The sequence below is a fragment of the Pyxicephalus adspersus genome, chromosome 1, assembly GCF_032062135.1.
Source record: "Pyxicephalus adspersus chromosome 1, UCB_Pads_2.0, whole genome shotgun sequence".
In the NCBI taxonomy this organism is placed as follows: Eukaryota; Metazoa; Chordata; class Amphibia; order Anura; family Pyxicephalidae; genus Pyxicephalus; species Pyxicephalus adspersus.
Window position 1 is genome coordinate 102,221,948 of NC_092858.1, and position 24,609 is coordinate 102,246,556.

A 24,609-nucleotide genomic window follows, 5' to 3' on the forward strand; every position below is an offset into this window, starting at 1 on the left:
TGTACACACAATAGATACGATCGTTTGAGCGATAGAGGAACTATGTGCACGACAGGAAAGTGAACGGACGTTCGTTCATCACGCATGCTCTGAACATGGACGATCAACGAACGACCGTACACACGAACGATGTTCAACGATCGTCGTCCAATCCGATCCGTCGGTCCGGTCGTTCGTTTCCAGCGACTTTCCTCGTTCGTCGGCGTCGTTGGATACTTTTTTACGAACGATTTTTTGCCCAATCGATCGTTCGTCGTTCGATTGGAACGATAAAAATTGGAAGTGTGTACGCACCTTAAGTCTGCTCTCCTGATTTGGAATATAACCCCCACTCTCATATAAACAACATAGGAGTAAAGTGTTCCTTAGTGCACAGAAGATAACTGTGAAAACATTGTTTGAAGTATTTGTTTAGTGCTCAGGAAGTAACAAGTTGTTGCCACTGTTGCCTGATAAACTTCAAAGTCCCAAATGTTACTGCATTTTATGATGCGCTAATTCTAAGCAACTGAATTTGCTGGTGACTAGATTAATTTGGAGTATATCTGGACACATGTTTTTCAGGAAATACCATGAGCACTGGATTCCTGGCAGGATCAACAGGTCACTTAAAGATCAACCGACCACTGAAGGATCAACTGGCCACTGAAGGAAAGACTGTGAACCTTAAAAATATAATAAAATTGTATTCTTGAGTTTAGATTAGGCATATGTCTTCTCTTTGTGTGAGTATGAGGCAGCCACCTTGTGGTATATTTGCATTACAGTTGTTAGATATATAAATGTTATACTTATTTTGCAGTATGCTGTATTTGGACATGTTAAATTTTTTGGTAGCCCAGGTACCATTTGGATCTTATACAGCTTATAAGGAACAACTTTATCATCCTGTAGGGGAAGCATAAAAGACAAATATTTTGGATTCCGGTCCCAAACCATAGTTAATGACAGAAGCATTGGATAGCAATTTGCATTATGAGAGGTATTTTTTAGTGCAGCAGTAACAGGTTTCAGCAATTTATTCCTAATATTGAAAAACATTTCTTCTTTTTCATTGATCTGGAAAAGAAAAACAAGCAATCAAACAAGCCATCAAATGCATTCCATTTATGTCAGATCTAATACATCTATTGTTTTAGTGGAAAGAAGCCCAGTTTGCTGTGGACTTGGCGGCTAAATCTAACAAATATTAGCATTCCATCTCAATGCAAATTTCCTAATTGTTGGGGGATAAAGACAATATATATGACACTACATATACTTGCTGACATAATTCTGAAATGGTTAAACGTTTAATTTTTTTTAAATCTGAGTATACAGAACTTTTTGATACCAGTTTATGCCTTGATAAACACCCATTACTATGCAAACAATTAGAAACTGAGATTCACATTAGTTACCTATGTGGTCTTAGTTGCAGGTTATACATTTTATGCACCATTCAGAAATGTCATTAACATTATGAAAAAAAAAAGCCCTGTGGACAGATGTGCTTATTCGAATGTGTGCTTTTGAGGCTTTGAAAATATTTGTCTCCATAGAGTCAATATAACCATGTTCTTGTACACCATTAAGTGATACCTTTCATAAGAAAAATACACATACTGTTGGCTTATCTTTTAAAATAATACTTCTCTCCATGTCAAAATCAAATTTTGAAAAAATACATTTCATAAAATCATCACACAGGTTAAAACTGTTATGTGCAACCAGACAGACCAAAGCCTCATATTGAAAAAGTACCGATGTACCAAATGTATCGGGTATATTGCGTAAATTCAATTTACATGATCTCTACGAGAAATTGTTTGCTGAAAATATGGATCACATGTTGAAATTTCATGCATATTGGTCTCCATGGTTTGCGCATCCAAAATGTACAGTGCGAGTATTGTTAAGTGTGTTTGATATCCTGTATCACTGTCCAATGTTTTTTTTACATTCTGGACAATGGTTTACCTTTGTTTTTAGCAATATGTTTGTTTGTTTGTCTTGGTTATTTCTTTTTTTTTCTTTTTACAATGTTTGTACTTACACTAAAAAACTTTTCAATAAAATTGATCTTTAAAAAATGCTTGTTTTTTTGCACATATGCTAAACTGTACATTTTTTACATGAAAACAACTTATGCCCCGATATTTTCCAAAAGCAACCACCTATTAAATGTAATAATGTAATTTATATATGTATAATTATATAATAAAGTTGTCATTTTTGTCAGGGGTTTTGCAGGAGTTCAATTGCAGATTTTTTTTTTGCTTTCAATCTGGTTCGTGTGGTGATACTTTAAATGTGACACACCATCATTGTTTACATATGTATGTACACTAGAAACATGCATTTGAGTCTGTATGTGCAGTGGATGAACTTTTAAACATTTTGTGGTAAAGTTTTATTTTTACAATTAAATTTCACCTAAAGAAACTTTATTGCTATTACAAAAGCCTTTTGTAAAGGCATACTGACATAGTGAAGATTATAGTAAGGTTCACTTTAGGGAAACATCAGATTCTAATATCATCCCTGCACTTTGTTCAAACCAACCAGACTGTGCTTGATCTTCTACCATGGCCTGCCAGGGTTTGGCAGCTCTCAATGTGAAAGTGCAGTTGAGAACTTTCAATTTGTGCACAACAGGGGTGAATGATAATTGAAGTTTCTTGAACTTTTTTGGGTTCCAGGCTCCCACGAAACTAAGCTAATTGTGGAACACACTTCTGGAAAAGAGGTTTGCGGGGCCACTGCAATCCCAGCACATAAAATTCTGAAACTGGCTCTGTAAAATGCGCATAAATGGTGCACTTTTTTGTTTCTGTTTCTCTATGTGTTTACGACAGCAAAACAAAATGAATAAATAAAATAATAATAATAATAATAAATAGGTAGTAGTGTTAGAACACCTATTAATTTTAGTAAATTAATCTCAAAGTCCATGGGAAAAAGAAGAACAGAGTTTTGGAAGTCAACATAAATCAAATAAGCTTGTAGTAAACCTTAGGTCTGTACTACATTACTGGCTGTAATGCAGGGTTTGCCTAGCATTGAATCATTAACACTGCTTATAAATCCAGTTTATAGTTCCTCCCTTCTTACAAGGAGAATCCAAAGTGTTATACTGGTATTTAAAGTCTTGTAAAGAACATTTAACAACCTTTCCTCTGTAAACAAATTTTTAGAAGAAAGGGTTTAATAAAGGGTGTCAACTATTAAAACAGGGTGCTAATTCTGGAGGATTATCTCTTCAGCATGAATAAAAATACTTGTAAATTATAAAAGCCTGAGATGGTATTCAAGTACCCTGTCATGATTGTTGAAATAAATAAAGAGCAGAAACAAAGGCAAAATGAACACTGACATGTGGTGGAAAACTCATCACTGACTACCATGAGCTCTAATAAATACCCCAGTGTAATTAACACAAGTTAGGCTTCTCTCCTAGTAGTAATTTTTCCATTTATTATAGCTTTAATTTATATCAGATATTTTACCTAATTATTATTACAGGTTTGGAGGGCCCATATATTGGTCATTCTGTGACTAACCTCTGACAAGCCCAATCAGTTCATTTACTTCTAGTGTGAACATTGGGAATGTATTGCTTTACAGTAAAAGGAGAGCAGAGGAAACAATAATTCCTTCATAACGGTAAACCAACAAGGCAGAGAACAAAAAGGAAACTTGCTTAGGCACTGTGGTGACATCAGATGTATACCAATTTAAAGTCAACAGGTGGGGCAGGGGCAGACCTATAGTCTGCAGGAAAGGCAAAAACCTTGCCACATGGCCAAGCAACTTTAGGCTTTGGAAAGTTTGGCACACCTTTAATAAGTGAACTATATAGATTGAGTACAGTAAATGAAAGGCACATGGAGAGTCCTAAACAAAGGACAAAAATAAAATATCCAATATTATTCAAAACTAATATAATTACAATAATTACAGACATTACCACAGTATATAAAAACTATGTGCATATGCTCCCTTTAAATACTTCTATGACATGTTTTACTTTATTGTAAGGTAGATTTATTATTATTTATTAGTAAGAGAAGGCATCAGCAGCTAGCCACAGATGGACATGATAGACATGATAGGTGATGGACATGATAGATGACAGAGCAGCTGTAGGTTGGGGTAATAGCTACCGTAGGTAGGATTCATAACTAGTAAAAACAAGTTGTGGCCAGGAAAAAAGTAAAAAAACAAAGCTTGGTTAGAAGAAAAGCTGTGTCCGTAACAAGAAAACAGCCCAGTTAGGCAACAGATGAGAAGAAACAAGCAGTGTTCAGCAGACAAGCCCTGTCCACAACAAATGAGCAGATACAGGATTGAAGGTCTTAGACGAAAATGCCCATACTGATGTATAGGGGGAATATCCATCATTGCATATTGTTCTTCAGAAGAACAGAAGAACCATAGGCAGGTTATTTGCTGATCAGAGGGTTTGCATTTTGTAAAAAGACCTTGCAAGAGTCCAATTACTTGAAAGAAAAAAATTATATGTCTTAATGCATTAAATTAGTCACATACAGATTATGTGAGTTTTGGAACGGGATAGACCTGTTTAACTGGTGCTTTGTGGATTGCTCCTTAAACTAATATGTTAAGCATCAGCTAAGTTATAAGTCCCATTTCACGGCACTTGATATCTGTGAATAGTAATGTTTATATGAGCTTAAATCTACCTGATTATATACGCCCGGCTAAAAATCTTTACAAATAACAAAGTCAATTTGCTATAAGTGATGTTTTCTTTTTATGTAAGATGTGTTATATATATGTTATATATTTGGTGCTCTACTACATTTTCCTGCAGGTGCATTTATAGAAATCTATTCCTATACTGGATCATGTCACTCCTATAGCTCCTTGTTTGAATTTAGCATACCACTGATGTTTGGGCACCCCAAACTGTTTTAATGCTTAAGCCTCACACAGCTGTAAAAATGTGATCTGTGTGGTTAAAAATTTCCAGGATATTCAATATTATGCTGAGCTTCCACGATGGTGATGATGTGTCTAGATGTTCCTCAGCTAATTTGCTGCAGCTTGTAATACACACTATAAGAAACTAACACTGTGTACTGAAATGGGAGTAAGCAATTTTGATTCCAGAAGAGTTGCCTGTACAACTCTTCAATACAGAAGGTAGGGCTGGAAGTTAGCTTTAAGTGGAACTTTCATTAAAATAAATAAATGACATTTACCTTTACTTCTGCAGAGCCCTTGATCGATCCCTCCAGGCCTGGCTTCCATTCAGTTCCACACCATCCTGGATTCTTCCTTGATCCTGGTGTGGAAGAACCCCCAGGCTTACGCCACCATCTTTTTTTTTTTCCGTCTTCTGGCTTCTGCCTACTTCTCCCAGTCTCGCACCCCACAAGTGTGAGATCAGGTGACATATCTTCCTGTAAATGTAAAAAAAGAGTGCCAATCTCACTGCACATGCTAAGAGGGGATATTCCTATTGGATACTATGCTTGCCTAGCCGTAACCAGGAGGGACTTATTCTCTGTGGGCAAGCATAAGCCTGTCAATCAGATACTAAGCTGGGAGCTCTCCTGAAGAGGGACCCCCACTAATAAAGAGCTCCCGACCATAAGGCTATAGAGCCCTTCTGATGTCAGGGCTGGGCTCATTAGGATACTAGCACCCTCCATCAAAACAATGACATTCAGATAAAAGAAAAGAAATTGCCCATCAGTGCTAGCCGCAGCTAGCACTGAATGCTAAATCTAGCCAAAATTGGTTGTGTTGGTGTACACAAAAATCAAGATGGGGTACCAAACCCGCAGTGATTTATGGTACCCCTGGGTCACTACTCCAGGGGGATGACTTTCCCGGGATTCAGCTCCTCTCAGGCCTAATGATGAGATTATCAGGTTCTCTATCCTCACCAGTGAGATTAGGGTACCGTCAGGGAGCTCCTTCTCCTTCCCAACTGGAGGGTTGAAAGACATTGAGAAATTCCTCCAGACTACCTCCAGACATGGTCTTCATGCTTAAGACGGTTTACCCATGTTGCTTAAGTATTTATACAGAAGGTCAAATCCTTTGGGTTCGAAAGTGTAGTCTGAGACATGATCCAACTGAAACTCTTAGGATGTCTATTTGACATTTTGACACAAATTTTCTTCATCAGCCTCCAAATTTTCTGTAACACTCCCACGCTTGGGTCCAATGGGCAAGCACCTGGATTCCCCACTTTCCTCTTAACACCCTCCTTTTCATTTTCCTCTTCCACCACCCTCATCTTTGCCCCTTCTTTGGGCCCCACACCTTCCTCCTCCTTGGTACTTCCTGATTAATGTTCACCACCACTTTGGGTCTCCATACCTCCACTCTCTCCATGTTCTTCTTCACTAGGGGTAATTTTTTTCTGGTTTGGACATGCACTGTAAAGATGGCCTATTCCAAACACAAGTTGCACTACTTTATTTCTCCACGCTTCTCATACGTATGTCCTTCTCCACCGCATACCAAACTAGCAGTATCATTACAGTTGCCCTTGGAGTGGCCAAGGAGTGGAGTGGGGGAGTACATTTTTAATTACCACAATAATTTCATCCACAGAAATTAGGAATTTTTTTCACTCCAGCTAACATAAGAGAATCTTTCCTTCTTCTCACACAAGCCAAAAATCTTTGCAGATGGCCTCTGACATAAGCATGACCCTGCATGTCTTCCTTTGATAGATTGCCAACAGTTCACCACACCGAATACTAAACAAACCCTTGAGAAGCTGTTCCACTAAAACTTTTAGAAATTCTTCAGTGTCATCCTTATTGAAAACTGCACCGCATTTTTGATGGAACAGTATTGCCTTCCACTGATCCTCCACGCAGAAAAGGTTCTCCACAACAGATGCCATCTCTGTCCACAAAACTCCACCAGTTGACCCAGCAAGTCGATCGCTCCTTTACCTCTTCAGGTAGAGCTGGTCCCAATAGCAGCAGGGAGTGAACCCGCACGAATCAAACCCATACTGAGACCAGTTGGTACTTTAACACCTAAGCCCAAATACGTGATCTTAAGCATGAGGCCAAGAAGCAAAATTTGCCTCTGAACTATCCAAATAAACACCTGAGGATACATGTACTACTGGTGAAGAACATGCACTCTCCTAAGTAGATGAGGTTGCAGAAGGCCTGGCCACCACCTGGAGCACAAACTGCCAGACAAATGAAGGATAAAGTAGGTAAAGGTACAAAAAACCATTGTAATATGTAACATTTACATTGCTAGGGGAACCTCACTGATTTAACCTTTACCTATTCTATCCAACATGACAAAAATTATTGGCTCACAAAATACCTACATTTTACTGGAATGGGTAAAGAGTCAAGCAGATTTTTCTGGTCCCTTTTCACCTTTGGCAATGTATGACAAAAATGTGCGCAGGAACATATCAGGCAATCAGTAACACAATTTCTCATGACAGTGAAATAGCAATTTCAGCTTGTATACGAATGTTCCTTAATATTTACAAAATACTTACTAACAAGATGCTAAGCTCTAGGCAGATATGTATATAAATGTATTTATAATACAGCAGGAATAAAGTAAACGCCTTAATGTGTTTTATATTAACTTTCAGCAGAGAGTAGTGCAGACCGGGGACAGCCAATCAGGCACCATTGCTGTTCTGTCAGTCGGAAACAGCTTGAAAGAGGGGAAAACCACATTCAGCATGTCCCTGCTTCTTCATTGCCGATTTTAGTATTTTGAGGCAGAGAGGGGATGTCTTTGTGTTACATAATTGTGAAAGAGAGAATGGTATCATCTTCTTAACTGTTCAGTGTGGAAGGTCTGTGTGAATACCCAAAGTATCTGAACAAAACCACAAACATTTTTTGCAGGAAAAACAGTTACCAGAAATGTTTTGTACTGAAGCAGAACCCTGGTTCCACAAAAACTTGTTATCAAAGAAGTGATATTCTTTTTGCAATAAAACACACTTACTTGCCTGATTGTTATCTTCAAAAAAACAAAACACTGAATTGTGCAGTCAAATGCACAATCCTGTATCCTGTTGGTGCCAGGACTGAATCTTCAGCCAATCAAGAAAACTTAGGGCTACATACACATGTGCAGTAATTTGTTCTTTCATGATCCTTTCCAACGACTAAGGACTGCACGATGCATGAACAAGTGCTGTACATACAGCGCCATTCTGCTCTATGGGGAGGGGGGAGAATGGCGGGGCGGCATCCTGTTGTGGCTCTTCCCTTCACTTGCAAAAGGATCGTTTGTCGTCCATCCTGCATGGATCCGCTAGGACAATGGACAACGAGCACTGTACACATGCCAGATTCGCGTATGATATTGACCCTGAGCCGATTATCGGGCGAGAATCATTGCAGGTGTGTACGTAGCCTAAGATCTAAACAAGGAATAGGAAAGAAGATGTTCTGTGCTATAGAGATGTGTATACTGGTCATTCTCCCCCAGTTGTTCATGGACTCGTCAGGATGGATCCATGAATGACAGCAGATTCTCCCCTGAGACGAGCCAGCTGTTCATATCGGGTGAGAATCATCTGATGTGTGTACATAGCCTTACAGTACACAGCAGTGTGGCTCAACCAGGGTTCCTCCAGAGGTTGCTAGTGGTTCCTTAGGCAAAGAGAGCATTCCTATTTAATGTACAGCCCTGCATAATATGTCGGCGCTATATAAATACTGTTTACTAATAATAATATTAATACAGATGCTCCCCGAGTTACGATGGTTCGAGTTTTGGTATTTCAAACTTACAATACGGAAGTTTTGCACGGAAGGCAAAATGTAACTCCATATGCGGTACGATACGTTGGGAATAATGCCGGGGTGTATGCATCTCTCGCATTGTGAGATACCTCACTCTAGCCAGCAATTGACAAAATTACAGTATACAGTACTACTTTAAACTGATCAACTATCTATGAGACACATGGGTAGGCTAGGCCGGTTTCTGATTTAAGATTCTTTCAAGGTACGATGGGGTCGTCGTAACGCATCTCCATCGTAACTCGAGGACTACCTGTATTAATTGATGAAAGACGTTGAGGGACCTCCGTTCACATGTCAGATTTTCACCCAAGATGACAACCTTATGGTAAAAATCATCGGACATATGTATGAATTAGGTCAGTTTAACGCGGACCTATCACTTAGATTTTTACTTTATATAAGGGGGTAGAAGCCTCTCCCCTTCTGTTTTTACTGCCAACCCTTTCTTGCTGTCTTTGTACCATTGGGAAAGTTTCCTTTCACCTCCTGTCAGAATGTGAGAGGAAATCATGTAAAGTGAGACAGTTGTCCTTTAAATAATTATTCCTAATAAAATATTTCTTCTTTCCTCAGAATGAATATCTAGTATTTATAGTGTCAACTTAATGACATGCAGTTATGTTCCCAGACATACAGAAAAAGTAATAACACACTATAATGTAAATTGCCTGAAGAAATGTAGCATCTGCTTTAGAAAATCTGCTTTGAAAGGTTACACGTCAGTGCAATTCCTCTCCTTGGATTAACCCTCTTTTGTTACTAAATCTCATGTTTACAGCCAGAAAGCTCTGCACCTTTCAATAATCGCCGCATCCTTCTTGAGGTAATTGCTGAACTTTTTGTGACTGCACTATAGTTGTGTCTGCTCTTTCTATAACACCCAGCCAATGACAGGCCCTTTAGTCACAGGCTGTTGAACTACCACGACATGTAGTCCTGCACACACCCTGTTTTCACCCTGCAAGTCTCCTGTGCTGGGAGGCGGCAATGAACGGGTGGCCCAGGCTGGGCTCTGCTTTCATCCCGCTCCTCTCACACCTGTCTGCATCCCACGTGACTGCCGCAGCCTCAGGTGACAGCTCAGCGTCTCCAACCCACACGCAGTCCTCCTCCAGCCCTGGGGTTCAGGCGAATTTCCACCCTCACCTCAGCCACTGTGCCCCAACTCTGTGCCGGTCTGCCCTGTGATTGGCCCCTGACAATATGGCATCGCCAAATGTGGAATCCTCTACTAGCAAGAAGCAGGGTCTGAAGAAACGCCTGCTGAGGCTCTTCTCCAGAAGTGAGGGCAATTTAAAGGAGAAAGCCAGAAGCCGCAGTGAGGGGGACAAGAGCCCAACTAGGGACAGCAGCTCTGTGGAGAAGAAGCTCAGGAGCAGCTGGAGTGAGAAGAGAGGGAGGAAGGACAGGTAAGGGGTAACAATGGCTTCAGCAAGGGACAGCTGTCCTATGGACCACCACCCAGACTACTGGATAGCATTACATTGTATGAATGCCATCCTGTGATGCCATCTACATGTGCAAGGGAGCTTAGTCTATGTTCAGGTGGTCAAAGTAACCAAACTGCAGTGCTTCACCTTGTAATTCTTTTGTATGCTTTAACAGCATCTTAGGTCAGTCTCCTTCTCAACCCCTTCTATGGAATTGAATTAATATTATTACTATTAATATTAATAAACATAGGAATGTTTTGTGTACACCAAGCAGTTTTTATGACTTCAAAAGGGTTTCTTCATTCATCTCATTCAAAACCACTTATATACTGGTTCCTCAACATTTATTAACGGTCACAAATAGCTGTAAAAACCACCTGCCAGGCACCTATCAGACAATTTTTGGCACCTTAGGGCAGTAATTGCATAATAAATCATCTGTCGGTCTGAATATAATAAACTGCAGAGTGAATCGTTCATCTGTCTGAACATTACCCCAAGGGTTTGTAGTTCTCTACTAGCTGGGACCTATAGTTCTCCAACAGCAGCAGCAAAATAGTAAATAACCCACATTTGGTATAAAATATCAATAGCATCATGTTATGACTAAATCATCATATTGAGATGATAACAGATCACCCTGGGACTTGTCGTTACTTAGAAGCTGGAATTTATAATTCTACAGCAGCAGCAAAGGAATAACTAACCTACATTTGGTTTTAAAAAGATCAATACTATCATATTATTAGTGAATTCATATGTTATTCTGATAAAAGATCACACTGGGACTGGGGAAGCTAGGACCAGGGCTGTAGTGGGGCGTGCACACGTGGCCATGCCGTGCCCTCACATTTTTTTGGGAATGGGCAACATCGATCTGCCACTGACACACAGACACAAGTCATTTCAGCGCCATGGCTAGTACCATGTCCCCTCTTCTTTTTTATTGACTACACCCCTGCCTGGGACTTATAGTTCTCCATCATCAGAAGAGATGCATCCAGCATGAGCTTGATACAAAATATAAATCTACATCACACGAAGTATAGTAATACACATATTATAATGGAACCATCATACTGTGCAAGTAAAACATTACATTGGCTTTTTCAGTTTAGAAAGCAACCAACCACCTTGAAATATTATTATACCATACAAATGTGGTTAATATTGGCTTCCATGTAAATATTTCTGTACATGAATACAGTTGTGTGTTATGTAAATATAGATATAACAGCAATGTCAGCATACAGGACACTATCACTAAATCTTTTGAACAAGAAGCTGTGTCTTTTTTTGCAATATATTTATTATATTTTGTATTACTGATTTATCTTTACTTCTGTTTAACAGACATAAAGAAGAGTAAAAAGATTGGAAAAAAAGTGTAATGTTACTGATGCTTTATGATCTGGGTGACGGTTGGGGGAGTAAAAGCTTAATTTAGGTAAAAGTGCAGGTATTGTTGAGAGCATCCTGGTACTTGTAGTTGTTCTGAGACAGGTGATACATTATAGGAGAGACAGTATATTGCTGTTACATGTAGTTGTACAGAGACACAGGATTCCAGTAGTATAAGTATAAACAGGAGAAAAGCTGCCTTTATTTATTTTTATATTGTATCACTACAAATCAACAATATCAACATTGTTGATGATTTATTTTGTTTTATCTGGACCTTTGTAATGTAACCAATAAAGAAGGTGGTGATTTATGCATTCGTGTCAGTCTTCTGCCTCTAATTTAAAAGAACTTGGTTTAGTACTATTGCCTTAAAATTCAACCAGTGAAAATGATGAGCTCTGCCATGTTAAAATGGCAGTAGCAATGCTGCTGATGTGCTTAAGGAATCACCAATGGTGACAGCTTTGCAAGGACAAAAATAAAATCTTAAAGGGGGGTGGTTGGGTAATCAATGCAAACTTGTTGCTTTGCCCTATATGAGAAAAATAGATGCTTTACTTTGCCCATTTAGGTAGGGAAACACAACAGGCTCACTGACAATCTTGAAAACTTGTTCATATTCACCTTTCCTGCCCTGTTCACCTATGAAAGTTCAGTGTAAGTTCTAAGACACAACTTTGAGTTTACACAGGGCTGAAGATTCTGATTTGCCAGGCACCTGACACTGCACCCTGCACCTGCAGCAGTAGAGTGAAGGAGGAAGAGAAAGTCACATGCCGCCTACAATTTAAAGTTCATCAGTTGGTCTTTAAGCTACGTACACACGTCAGATTTTTATCGCCCGATAATCGGCATCGGCCAATTATCGGGCGAAAATCTGCCGTGTGTACAGTCGGTGTCGTCCATCGTCCGGACGACCGACCTGCCGGATCCACGGACGATGGACCACAGCCGATCCTAATGAAAGGGAAAGGGAGAGCGCGCAGCAGGGTGCCGCTCCGTCGCTCTCCCCCTCCCCTCTCCATAGAGCATGAACGGTGCTGTATGTACAGCACCGTTCATGCATCGTGCACTCCCTTGTCGTTGGAAAGGATCGTGAAAGATCCTTTCCAACGACAAAAATTGGAAGTGTGTACGCAGCTTTATTCTAGGCATCTTAAGAGAAAAGCAGTAGAGTGAAAGAAAGGTGAATATACCATGTGGCAAAGCGCAGGTTCTATTTTATTGGTGCCTCATTTACTATTAGTGAACTGTGGAAGGCAGGAGAGGGTGTGCCAGATTTAAGGAACTAATGTCAGTGTTTTTCATCATTTGGTTTTTGGTTCTTCCAGGTGTATTTTTCAAGATATCTAGAGGTATGGGCATAAAGGTTCAGGTTAAGCTGAATCTTAACTGATTACCCTACGCCTTGTTTAATTTCAAGTCATGTTTCTCAATATTGGGTTAGTTTAAATAAGGCAAAAAAATAAAGCATACAATCAACGCTTCAGTTTTTGCATTTTGCACAACAGATGTTTTAATCATCATAAATTCAAAGAAAACTTGTGGTACTGATCTGACCTCTTCAGTTTCTGCCTGAGCATTTTCAGGATCTAAAGGATGTCATTAAAGTTCTTGCATCTGCCCTATGCATGAGCACAGGCATAACTTTTTATAACGCTGTGTTAATCTTTTGAAAAAAATATTATTTGGTGGTTGGATTGGGCATGCATGTTTGGTCACCATGGAAAGACTGATGGCGATTTTAAGAGTGCACCTGTGCCCAAATTATTAATATTAAAATTTACATAATAATTAGCAGTTAAAGCGCTTTTAAACAAGTCAACCTAATCCATCTAGCTGCATGTACAGTCAAGAAAATTTAAAGAAGTCAGAATTCCTTTAAAGATTTCAGGTTATTTTTCAGATTAAAGAAGTCAGGTTTCCATAATTTTTGTGTGGATTACAGCTCTTGTTGTTTATTTACATTGAGCGCTACATAAAAAGTCAAGCGAAAAGTAGTGAATGTGCTTCTGTGAATTTTGAAGGTGGATTTCTTCACAAAGCCTACAGCTGTAGGAGTAAAAAAGGGTTTACGCACAGTAGCAGTACCATTCATCTGAATAGTCTAACATATCTTGCCAGTGGACATGTGGCACTCCTGTGTTACAACGCATATTAGCGCAGTACAATACAATATGATAAAAGGTAAACACTCCTCACCATCTATTGCAAAGCATACATGGAAATAGTAGGCATGTTAGGGATTTTAAATTATGCACCCAGCAACAATGTGCTTGAGTCATACCATCACATCCAAACTCTGAAACTTCTGGGCATTATTATTAGTCAGGAACATTTATGCACACAACACCATTGTGGGAAGGCAAACTGCGGTTTGTGCCTTTCTTTGTGTACTGCCTAAAACATTATGTACAAAAGACTTTTATTTGTTTGATTTGATTGGTGTATCTGTTCTTGATCCACAGTATGTAAACAACAGAAGTTTAGCTACAGCTTTGTTGCAGGATTTATAGTACAGTAATAGGTGGTGGCAGCTGAACTGTTGATGACCTAAACTACCAATGACGGTACCTCTCCTTAAATAATAGGGTTTATATTGGGTATCACCCAATAGTTCAGTAGATTTAAAAAACCTTTTTTTTTAACAACATCAACTTAAGCAATCAAGTTCTGTAAGGCCTTATCAGTCTCTCATATTGTATACAAGGAATCCTGGCCCACTATTCTTTAAGACAATGCTTCAATTAGTTGAGGTTTCCAGGAATTTGTTACGCAGAGCTTTCATTTTTTTTATTTGAACAATTGAGTTTTTATTGAACAATTTTCATATACAAAAGAAAAACATGAAAAAGACGTAATATAAACACAGTATGTAGGATGGTGATCGGTACATCAGGTAAAATCCTGTAGGTCACATATACGAACAACAATAGCAAAACTGTAGTATAATAAGTACAATGCCATATAGCAGTTATGGTAAGTGTTAAAAATCCAATATACATGAAACATTAAAAAAAAGAAAGAGGAATGGAAAAGGCAAGCAATAATGAGTGAGGCTCTCACAGAATTATATAGGCAAATGAAGATGTTAAACCTGTAGGCGAGCATAATAGGCATCCTAGGTTTCCCAGACCTATTCAAATTTCACAACACTAGGAGACCAGTAAGATACTCCATCAGACGTACATCCTGAATGCGAGTATGCAAATCCCCTGAAGAGGGAGGTAATGTTCTTGGTCGAAATCAAAGAAAGGGCTGCCATCAAAATATGTGTAGTAAGCTTACATGTAAATTTGGGGAGACCCGGAAGGGGCAATCCCAAAAGGTGGTGGAGTGGGTCTAGGGAAGATCATCACCTCCCTGATTAGCTTGTTAAATCTCTCCCAATAGCTCTGAATAATGGGGCAAAACCAAAAAATATGCTCCAGAGTCCCACGCTAGGGCCCGCACCGCCAACAAGTAGGGTCCACAGCTCGAAACAACCTGTGCAGCACATCCGGCATGTGATACCACCGAAACAGAATCTTATATAGATTTCCTTTGTAGAGCGTGCATACTGAGCTTTTGTTTGCTGCCTCCTAAAGTTCTGACCACTCATCGATCTCCAGGGTACGGCCAAAAATGACCTCCCATGCAGAGCTTTCTTAAGGTACTGTCAAAGCATTTTGATCAGTTTGAGGTCTGGACCTCGACTGGGCCACTGCAACACCTTGCTTCTTTTCTTTTTTGTTTCTGCAAGTTGCCCAGGTCCTGCAGCTGCAAAACAAAGCCAACTGATCACATCTTCACCACCATATATATCATGTGTTTGTACTGATAGGTTCTGTTTGGTTTTTGCCAAATGTAGTGCTGTGCATTATGGCCAAATATCCCCTTTGTGGCCTCCAAACTATATTGTTCTAGAAGTCTTTTGGATTGCACAGATGTAATTTTGCAAACCTAAGCCATGCTGCCATTTCTTTATGGAGAGAAGAGGCTTTTTTTCTGACCCTCCTTCCATACTTGTTCAGTCTTTTATTAATTGAACTTTAACATTTAAAATGCTAACTGAGGCCTGCAGAGTCTAGTCTACTCTAGGCGTAGCGCTTTTTACAATTCCTCTGAGCATTGACCTTAAGGTGAATTTTTTAGAATGTCCACCCCCGAGAAGATTGGTAACTATCTTGAATGTTTTCCACTTTTTAAATAATCTTTCTCCCTGTAGAATGATGGGTTAAAGATTGTTTGGAAATGGCTTTTTAAACTTTCCTAGATTTATGGGCAGCAACAAATCCTTCTTTAAGCACATTGCAGATGCTTTTCCGCCTTGGCATTGTGTTAACACTCCTGAATGCTCCATATTAGCAAACTGCCAAAACTGTTGATTTTATAGAGGTGGTCACAGTTTCTGATGATCAATTAAATAAGTGTGTTTGATTAGCAGCACCTTGGCCACCTTAATTTTCTCCAGTGAGAATTAGCTCATTGTCTTCTCAGCCTTAATATACAACGATGTAGGTTATAGGTTACAGTATAAACCTGATTTAAAAAGACTTGAAAAAAAGACTATCATGGGAGAATCTGGGTGATACAGCAAATCTGGAATGGATTTCTTAGAAATCATTTGCAATTAGTTGGCAAATATTTTCAATCTTGAACCATGATGCTGTCCGCCACTCCCTGCCACACAGCAGCAGTCTTCTGTGCACTTGGGAGCTGCCAGCTGTAATTCGACACAGCGGGACTAAAGGGCCTTTTTAATTATTAGAGGGTATAACATATTTTTGAATAGTTCCTCACCAACTCGGTAGAATGGTAGAAGGCTGTTGTCCTATGTGGGTTTTGATTTGATTTTTGTCTAGGCATGTAAATTATCTACAACTTGCCCTGGATAGGATATTATATATGCCACTTTATAATAGGTTGTCAAATGCCAGCTATAAGGGGGGCCACCAATGGTGGTGGTGGGGTTATATTTCACTATTGGGCCCTGTGATTTCTGGTTACACCTATGGTGCCTACAAAAAGAATGTTTTGAACCTTGCGATCAGACTTTACTGATGTGTAAGGTTATTTGATCCTTTTTGTCAGTCAGAGATCCTTGTCAGTCAGGATGTTCACAGAGACCTTTCTGTGGGTGCCAGTAAGTAGAATTAAAATAAGTTCTGTTCTTTTTGTTTTCTCTGTGTGTAAAAGCTGCTAGTTACTGAGAATTGTTTTTTTTTTCCTGTAACATATCTAGAGCTTATTTAAAGTACTTCTCAAGACTCTTGTATGACAATCTAAACTAGTACTCAATCATCCAGTTTCCATGTGATGCACAAGTCTCCTAATGCAGTGGTCCCCAATCTTTTGGAGGTTGCGGACTACTAAATTTACAGGCTCCGAACTGCGCATGCGCAGGGAGCCGTGTGTCACTTAAAGGGGGAAACTTCCCCCAGAGTGACGTCATAATGCCAGAACCCTCCCACTTTTCCATGGAAGGTCTGGGCCTGCGATAAGAGAGTGGGCAGGTTGTGTCCAGAGGCACAACCCGCCCACTGCCCTGAGCCTGCGATGGAGACATGTTCTGCGGCACTGGCACATGTGCTTCTCCTAACCCGCTGGGGGGTGCACCAGCCAGAGCCGTGGATCACCACTGGTTTTCCTGGGTTGGGGACCCCTGACCTAAAATATTCAGAAACTTCCTTTATCTTACCTGTCTGATTTAAATCCTCACTCATTTTTGGCATACATGCTTACCTCGAAGACACTGCAGCTCACACTGGGAGGGTTTTAGCAGCACAGATAATGCTGTGAATCTAAAAGTGCAGGGGGCAGGGTTAACTGTGGCCAAGTACTTCTTGACAAGCTACAGGCTTGTGAATCAGTAAAGACAATGTCATAACTTTACATTGACACTTTGTCACAGGAAGCCTCATGAGATGGTTATTACTGGCAAAATTAGCAGGTATTCGTTGGGTTTTGCTGAAAGACAAAAGTTCTGTACAGATGACAGATTTCTATTACTGATAAGGATCTATCATGCTTGTTTCCAGTGACAGAGGATAGAACAAGCACTATACACACATCTCTGTTCTCTTCTATCGAGAGGGGAGGCACGAGGACAAGCAATTGCTACTCTTCTGTGATTTCCTCCATAGAAGAGTACAGCAGAGGTCCCTAAATGGCCATTAATTGATCCATCAGGACCCTGTGATAAACTACATTCAGGAGCTGCCGTGCACATGGTAGATTTTTGCTCAAGACAATCATGACTGTTTACCTCTGGTGGCAATAATCTCACATATGCCTTTAATTTAGGAGAAAACTGTATGCACTTTCATTTTATAGGGAGCCATAGTTCAAAAATAAAGCACTTAAGTAACAGCATAGCTTCAGGGAAATACGTGAAGTAGAAAAGACACATCCATTTAAGCATTCTTCACAAGTAGTACAATTATTTGAAGATTGCAACCATGCATGCAAATGCACATATTTTTCTTAGTGGCTTTACATTTTTAAACAAGGTAACATAAAAAAGTAAGATCAAGAAGGAAGGAAAAATTGTATTTTTCCATTCAGGTAGTCTACAGTGGCAGTTGAATTAAAACCTAATTTTGTAGTTTTTAATTCCTGCAGTGCTTACAAAAACACATAAACCAATCAAATTAGGCTTTTGTCAGTGCAGAGGAAGCAGATGAGTTCTCATTGGTGAGTGACTACAGTGTGTTTCATATCATACAGTGTTTTTGGGGTCATATGATGTAGAGCTGGTTTGAGTGCATGTCTCCTGCAGCAGCTCTGCATTGTGGTTGTCAGTGACAGTTCTCCACTTTTGTACGCCAGTGGTATTACTCTTCATACATGTCACATGTTTCGTTAAAGCGTACCTAAACTCAAAAATTTCAATTTACATAAAGGGGTATTTTTTTTTTTTAAATTCCAGTTTCAGTGTTTGCACTGGATATTATTTTTATTACATAAAATGAATGTAAATTTACCTTTACCTGGCATATCGAGTAGAATGCGTAAAAAGTTAAGCGTCCCACATAAGTGTCCCAGATTAGTTCCTCAAAAAGTTCCTAATCCACTGGATAGGTTGACAGTCATGCAACAACAATTTTCATAATAAGAAGAAGTTTCCTATAAAGTAAACCTGTGCTTTTGCTTATGTGGGTAAACTAATTGGTTCACTTTAATAACCCCCCCCCCCCCCCATCCTAGACATAAAAACCACAGTGATATGTATTGCTTTAAATAGTAAAATATTATTACCATTATAGTTGGTGACATTATTGTCAGCAGTTGCAGTAATGGACTATAATGTTTTTATCACTCATTAAATTTAGGTCATTGGGGGTGAATTGCAGTGATATTTCACTATTTCGTAAAATTAAAATAATAATATTATTTAAAGGGGAAAAATCTTTTTAATATATGTAAACATAAATTTTATTAGTTTGAAGCTTTTATGCAGTGGTAAATGTAGAGTGAAGCCAGTAAAGTCTGCCAGGCTCCTTAGTTCCTTTTAGTTTTCTGATCATGCAAAGTATGGAAGCAAACCTGTGCTAGAATGGTTGATTTGTTAGGTGAATGTCATGCTCAAATGTGTGCTCTAGTGTTGACATGTCTTCCCTGTGCGAGCTCTTATTGTGTGTAGAAAGCAGTGCAGTACTCTATGTAAAATGCAGCAAGAGAAGAAGATACAAATACCAACATCACAAGACTGCCCACCCTGCAGGGCAGCCATCAGTGTTGTACCCCGTAGTCATGTGACAGCTTGATTACTATTAGTTTATAGGTGCTTGGCTGTTTTTTTGTTTTTTTTTTACTTAGTAAAGGGATATTTTATGTAAGTAGTAATGTTTTGGATCATTAACAATGATTTGTTAACAAAATTGACTTTTGAAAAAGTGAGAGTTTTAGGTAACCTTATATAAATGATTTATTCTAAAACCTCACAACGCTTTTTGTATTTAGCTTATAGCATAAGTGAATGCAACTACTGACCAGGGGTGTTGCAAGCAGTGCCGTAATGCTAAGATTAATATGGCAGGAGCAGTGAAAAGGTAAAAGTTAAAATACACCAAAAAACAAAACAAAATAAACCATCTAGATTCATTGCAACTCAATGTGTGAAATGGAAAGTTCTTGCTTTGAAAAACTTTTTGCCATTAGTAAAGTCAGGGAACTCCATCACTCCACTCATCTAATTTTTTTATTATATCAAATCCTCGCTTTTGTACTATTTTTTTTAACCAGTCTACATGTTTTATATTACACATATTTAAAAAAAAACTATTAATGTGATATGGGAAAATTTCTGAACTCTTTCTGTTTAGGGGTAACCAAAACTTACAGTTTTGGTATACAGTGACCACTTTGTTTAGAAAACTGATTAATTTATTATCATATATGAATTTAGATGTGTTATAGGCATTTGTATATATGCATGTATGTATATTGTGGTATAATACTGGGGGTTGCTCATGGTAACGGGATGCTTACACTGCAGATCAGAGGCAGCAGACTCCAAAAGTCCAAAATAACAGCAGTTTTTATTTGTTTAGGCAATTGTTATAGCACACTCTCCAGCACTTTTTAACAAAACAATAAACAGTAGTCAGGCTGGGCCTCTGGCTACCTCACTTAGGTGCCTTCTCCTACTAACACATTCATTATATCAGTACTGTTCCATTCTCAGTTTTGTAGTACGGTTTGGCCACTGGCTTTCCCTTGAACCCTCTGGCTCTCTTTAAGCCTGGAACACTCTGGCTCTCTCTCAGCCTGGTACACTCTGGCTCTCTGTCAGCCTGGAATCCACTCTGGCTCTCTCTTCAGACTGGAACCCTCTGGCCCTCTCTTAGCCTGGAACCCTCTATGGCTCTCTCTCAGCCTGGAATCCACTCTGGCTCTCTCTCAGCCTTATACAACTGCCAACAAACCTTATACAAATACTGCCAACATACTCAATACATACATGTTCCCTGGAGCCCTTAACACTTTCCTGACACTTTTGGGGAATATATATATATATTTCTTGCTGCTATCCCATGGGTTCTGAAAAGTCCTTCATGTGGCAGTAGTGACAGGTCATTTATGTAAAGACAACAGATGACTATTAGAGCCATTGGATCTGATTTATTAAAGTTTTCCAAGGCTGGAGAGGATGCACTTTTATCAGTGAAGCTGGGTGATCAAAACCTAAAGTAAGTAACCTATATGTTTATCACTGGCTTGGTATAATTTAACAAAAAATAGAAAAAAAATATGGAAACTTAGTAAGGTTGACTGTCTGCAGTTTAACATTTTGGCCTATTGCCAGTATAACCTTAAACCCCCCTTGTACTAAGCCTGCAGTCAAGAATCTGTATATTAAACAAAAATCCATCAGTGTTCAAGCATGTCACCAAGCCAGAAAAAAAATTAACAAAAATGCATACATGTTTTATTTTCTCCTACTTCTTATATATTTTATTTATGTGAATTTGAATGATAAGAGCTAAATGCTAAGCAATCAGCTAAATACACAAATAAAATACATGTATGGGAGCCGTTTTACCTGCCAAGTGTATTCTGTTCATCCACTACTAAAATCTACACAGCTCTTCCCCACACTAAGATCTGATTATTGTCCACTGCAAATATGTAGCATTTGTCTAAAACTTGCAAACTTTGCAGGGATTACCTTTGTTCATTGAGTGACAAATCTTTTTATTCAATTCTGGTTATATGTAGGGGTAATAAGCAAACTATAGTCAAGCACAGCTGGGCACTGCCAAGTAAACCATACCAACAGTAAAATAGTTTTAAAAATTCCATACAGCAGATAAAGGGTCTTTTAATGTACGTCATGTTAAAAATACACAATTCCTTTAAATTACAGGCATAGGGGATACCTAAACTGTATGTGGAATTACAGAACAGTACGATCCTCACAAACAGCCTCAGTTACGGTGTACTCTGGCAGCATGTATGTGTTTTTTTGACTGCAGATGAAACGGTGTTCAAACGACTAGAAGGTATAATTGGTCAAAATGTGCTAGAGACACTGGGCCTGATTCATTAAAGCTCTCCAAGGCTGGAGAGGATACACTTTCAGCAGTGAACCTGAGTGATCCAGCAAACCCTTAATGGATTTCTTAAAGTTATTTGCTGCTTGTCAAGTTTTATTAAATCAGGCCCACTGAGTGTTCTTGTTAAGTGTTTGTCTTCAAGAATAAAAAAACACAGATTTTAGGGCAGTAAAAAATAATAATGATAGTGAAAATTTTAGGCACATAGTGTTCTAACAGTTTTCTTACACAGTGTTCTCTACATTTAATACCCAGTTAAAGAGCAACTGTGCTGCTAACAAAAGGTAGTTTCAAGAACAGATGGCCAGTAACAATGTAAATTCAGTGCTCCACAAACTAAGAGAAAAAAAGGTCATAAAACATAAAACAAAAAACGGGTAATCCCCAAAGAAATCTCAAAACCCAAAAATAGATTTGTTGCGCCGTCCTGGATTATTCTTTTGCCTAGAAAAAGATCTCAATCAAATTCAATAAAAAAATTCAATAAAAAAAGATCTTACGCATGTGCTGTGAGATAGGCACTTTTGCACATGCACAAGACGATTTGAGACTATTTGATTCTGCTTTTCCCTGCCAGTTTGATATTAGGCAAACCTGCATAAGGTATAATAAATAAAGAGATTAGCAAATTGGGTTAGGTTAATTTTAATTCTGTTAAAATTTTTTGAAACTTTTGTGTTGGAATATGTACAGATCTCCCGGTTTTCTATGTATTTAATTAGTACGTAGATGGCTAGCTTGTAAGTAGGACATGTGCCCCATCTGGTAAGATGAAGATGTCCTGTCTGTGTATTTGAAATGATTGTTGACATGTCTTTAAGTTGTATCTTTTCTAAACATAATTTATAAAGCAATGGTGTGGGTACATTTGCACATTTGTAAAGCACAGGGTATGTGAAAGTTCCTCAACATTGGCTCAGCAACAGCAACATAAATAGGTCAGAGGATCCACTTTTATATATTCACATACCCTATTGAGTGGGATTGGACCTCAGTGATTTGTAGCAGTAGTAGGAGCCTTTATTTAAAGGGGTAATAGCAGTACATTTACTATAACACACTCCCTGTGTCTGTCTTCGCATCCCTAAACAAACCTACAGCACGTCCACAGTCATGCATTTTTTGCATTTTAGGCCCATTGTATCTTCTTCATTCTTTTTTATTTGAAATTAAATTAACTAAAAGTAAAAAAATAACTTTCACTTTATTCTGTAAAAACCTAGGGAAAACCTTGGCTCAAACTTCACTTGAATGTTTCCAGGTGCTTTGAAAAATATAAAGACGCTAGGGGAAAGATTGGCTTAGGTTTAATTTATTTTAAAGTTTGTTCTTGACAGAGAAATGTTGCTTATGTTTTTGTCCTTAAAAGCTCTGCCTCTTAATGTTAAACATTATTATTCTTAATATTATAACACTCATTAAGATAAGTATATTGAATTTTCTGTTAATATTTATGATTTTTTAAATTCTTCATCAAATGTATCTAAATGTGTTTTTGGTTTATTTAAAATGGTATTCCATAATGACAAATGCCTAAAGTGTTGTTAAAATGTATGCATAAATGTGGATAAAAAATGGAAAAAAGAGCATTTTTACTTTAAACTGTTTTGTGCGGTTGGTGGTAAATATACTTGTTGTTTAATATGGTTTCCAGTGACTACTGTAGAAACAGCACTGTTCGTTTTATGGATAGGGAAGAGAAAAAGACTGGGGGTAAGAGGTGGTCATGGGGGTGAGAGAGGCATTGTCCTGCTGTGTTTTCCCAATTCATTTGTTTCTGTCATTTGTTTAGTGATCAGACAGAATGGTCACTAAACAAGGTTAAAGAAGGGGGGCAGTGCTGGATTTTCAGTTGTTGTTCTGAACATTGCCCTTGGTGAAAAAAATCTATCAATAGATAGCTTAAGCTCTTCCTTGTCTGTCCAAAATATACAAAGCATGGTAGGATTAATCAATGAACAAGATGAGGATGGGGGTAGGGTGCTAGATTTTTCCTTGAGGCAATTATTACCATTTGGCTCAAGTGACAAAGTTTAGAATATGTGCATAGCTTAAGCACTTCTATATACAAAGGATAATTAGTTCCTCTCTTGGTGTCCACTACAAAGCATGCTCTCTTTTTGCATAATGATAATTTGCATTTCAATGGATACTTTACATTTACAGAACTCAACTTAGACTTAAGCAGGAGGAACACGTGTGCTAAGCAATTCAGCCACATTTCAGAGAGAACAGTCATCTTCTAAAATATATGATGTAATATCAATAAACATGCTGCATGTGATACACAAAGAATATCAACAACTACCTGATGGCACATTGCACCCTTGTAAATACCTCTATATTACAAGAGGTTTATAAAAGCATAGCAAAACTCATTCTGCGTTTGAGCCTTACAGTATGTAACTAGTCCTGTTCAAACTATTGTGCTGCAGAAGCACACTTTGTTCCCCAAGTGGCTAGCACTCCAGCTTTTGCAGCACCAATTTGTGTTTGTGTTTAGTGTGCCAAATTCAAATTTCAGCCACAATATGCATGAAATTTATGTGTTCTCCCTGCGTTTGTGTGGGTTTCTTCTGGGCACTCCGGATTTTTTCAACATCCCAAAAACATATTGGTAGGTTCCAACCAAATTTGGCTTAGATCGTGTTAATGACATAAGACATTAGATTTCTGAGCTTCTCTAAAGGACACTTTGTAGTATAACTACGGACTTTATAATATGCATATGTCGATATAAACACAAGATGTTAATGTATTTGCCTTGCATCTTTTTTTGCTGCATCAGACAGCCCAATTAAAAGGTTTAACCAAACACTTATTAATGAAGTGTGCTGACATTGTAGCTGTAAAGGTGCGTACACACTTCCAATTTTTATCGTTCCAATCGAACGACGAACGATCGATTGGGCAAAAAATCGTTCGTAAAAAAGTAACCAACGACGCCGACGAACGAGGAAA

General features: G+C 38.6%; 1 protein-coding gene across 1 annotated transcript in view; it reads left to right on the top strand.

The window, feature by feature from the left end:
* Window positions 1-9,784: 9,784 nt before the first annotated feature.
* Window positions 9,785-24,609, top strand: part of CRYBG2 (crystallin beta-gamma domain containing 2) — an 81,116-nt gene continuing 66,291 nt past the window's right edge. The window contains exon 1 of the mRNA XM_072421501.1: window positions 9,785-10,180. Within this exon, the coding sequence (XP_072277602.1) occupies window positions 9,975-10,180 (206 nt within the window). The 5' untranslated portion in view covers window positions 9,785-9,974. The remainder of the gene's footprint in view (window positions 10,181-24,609) is intronic.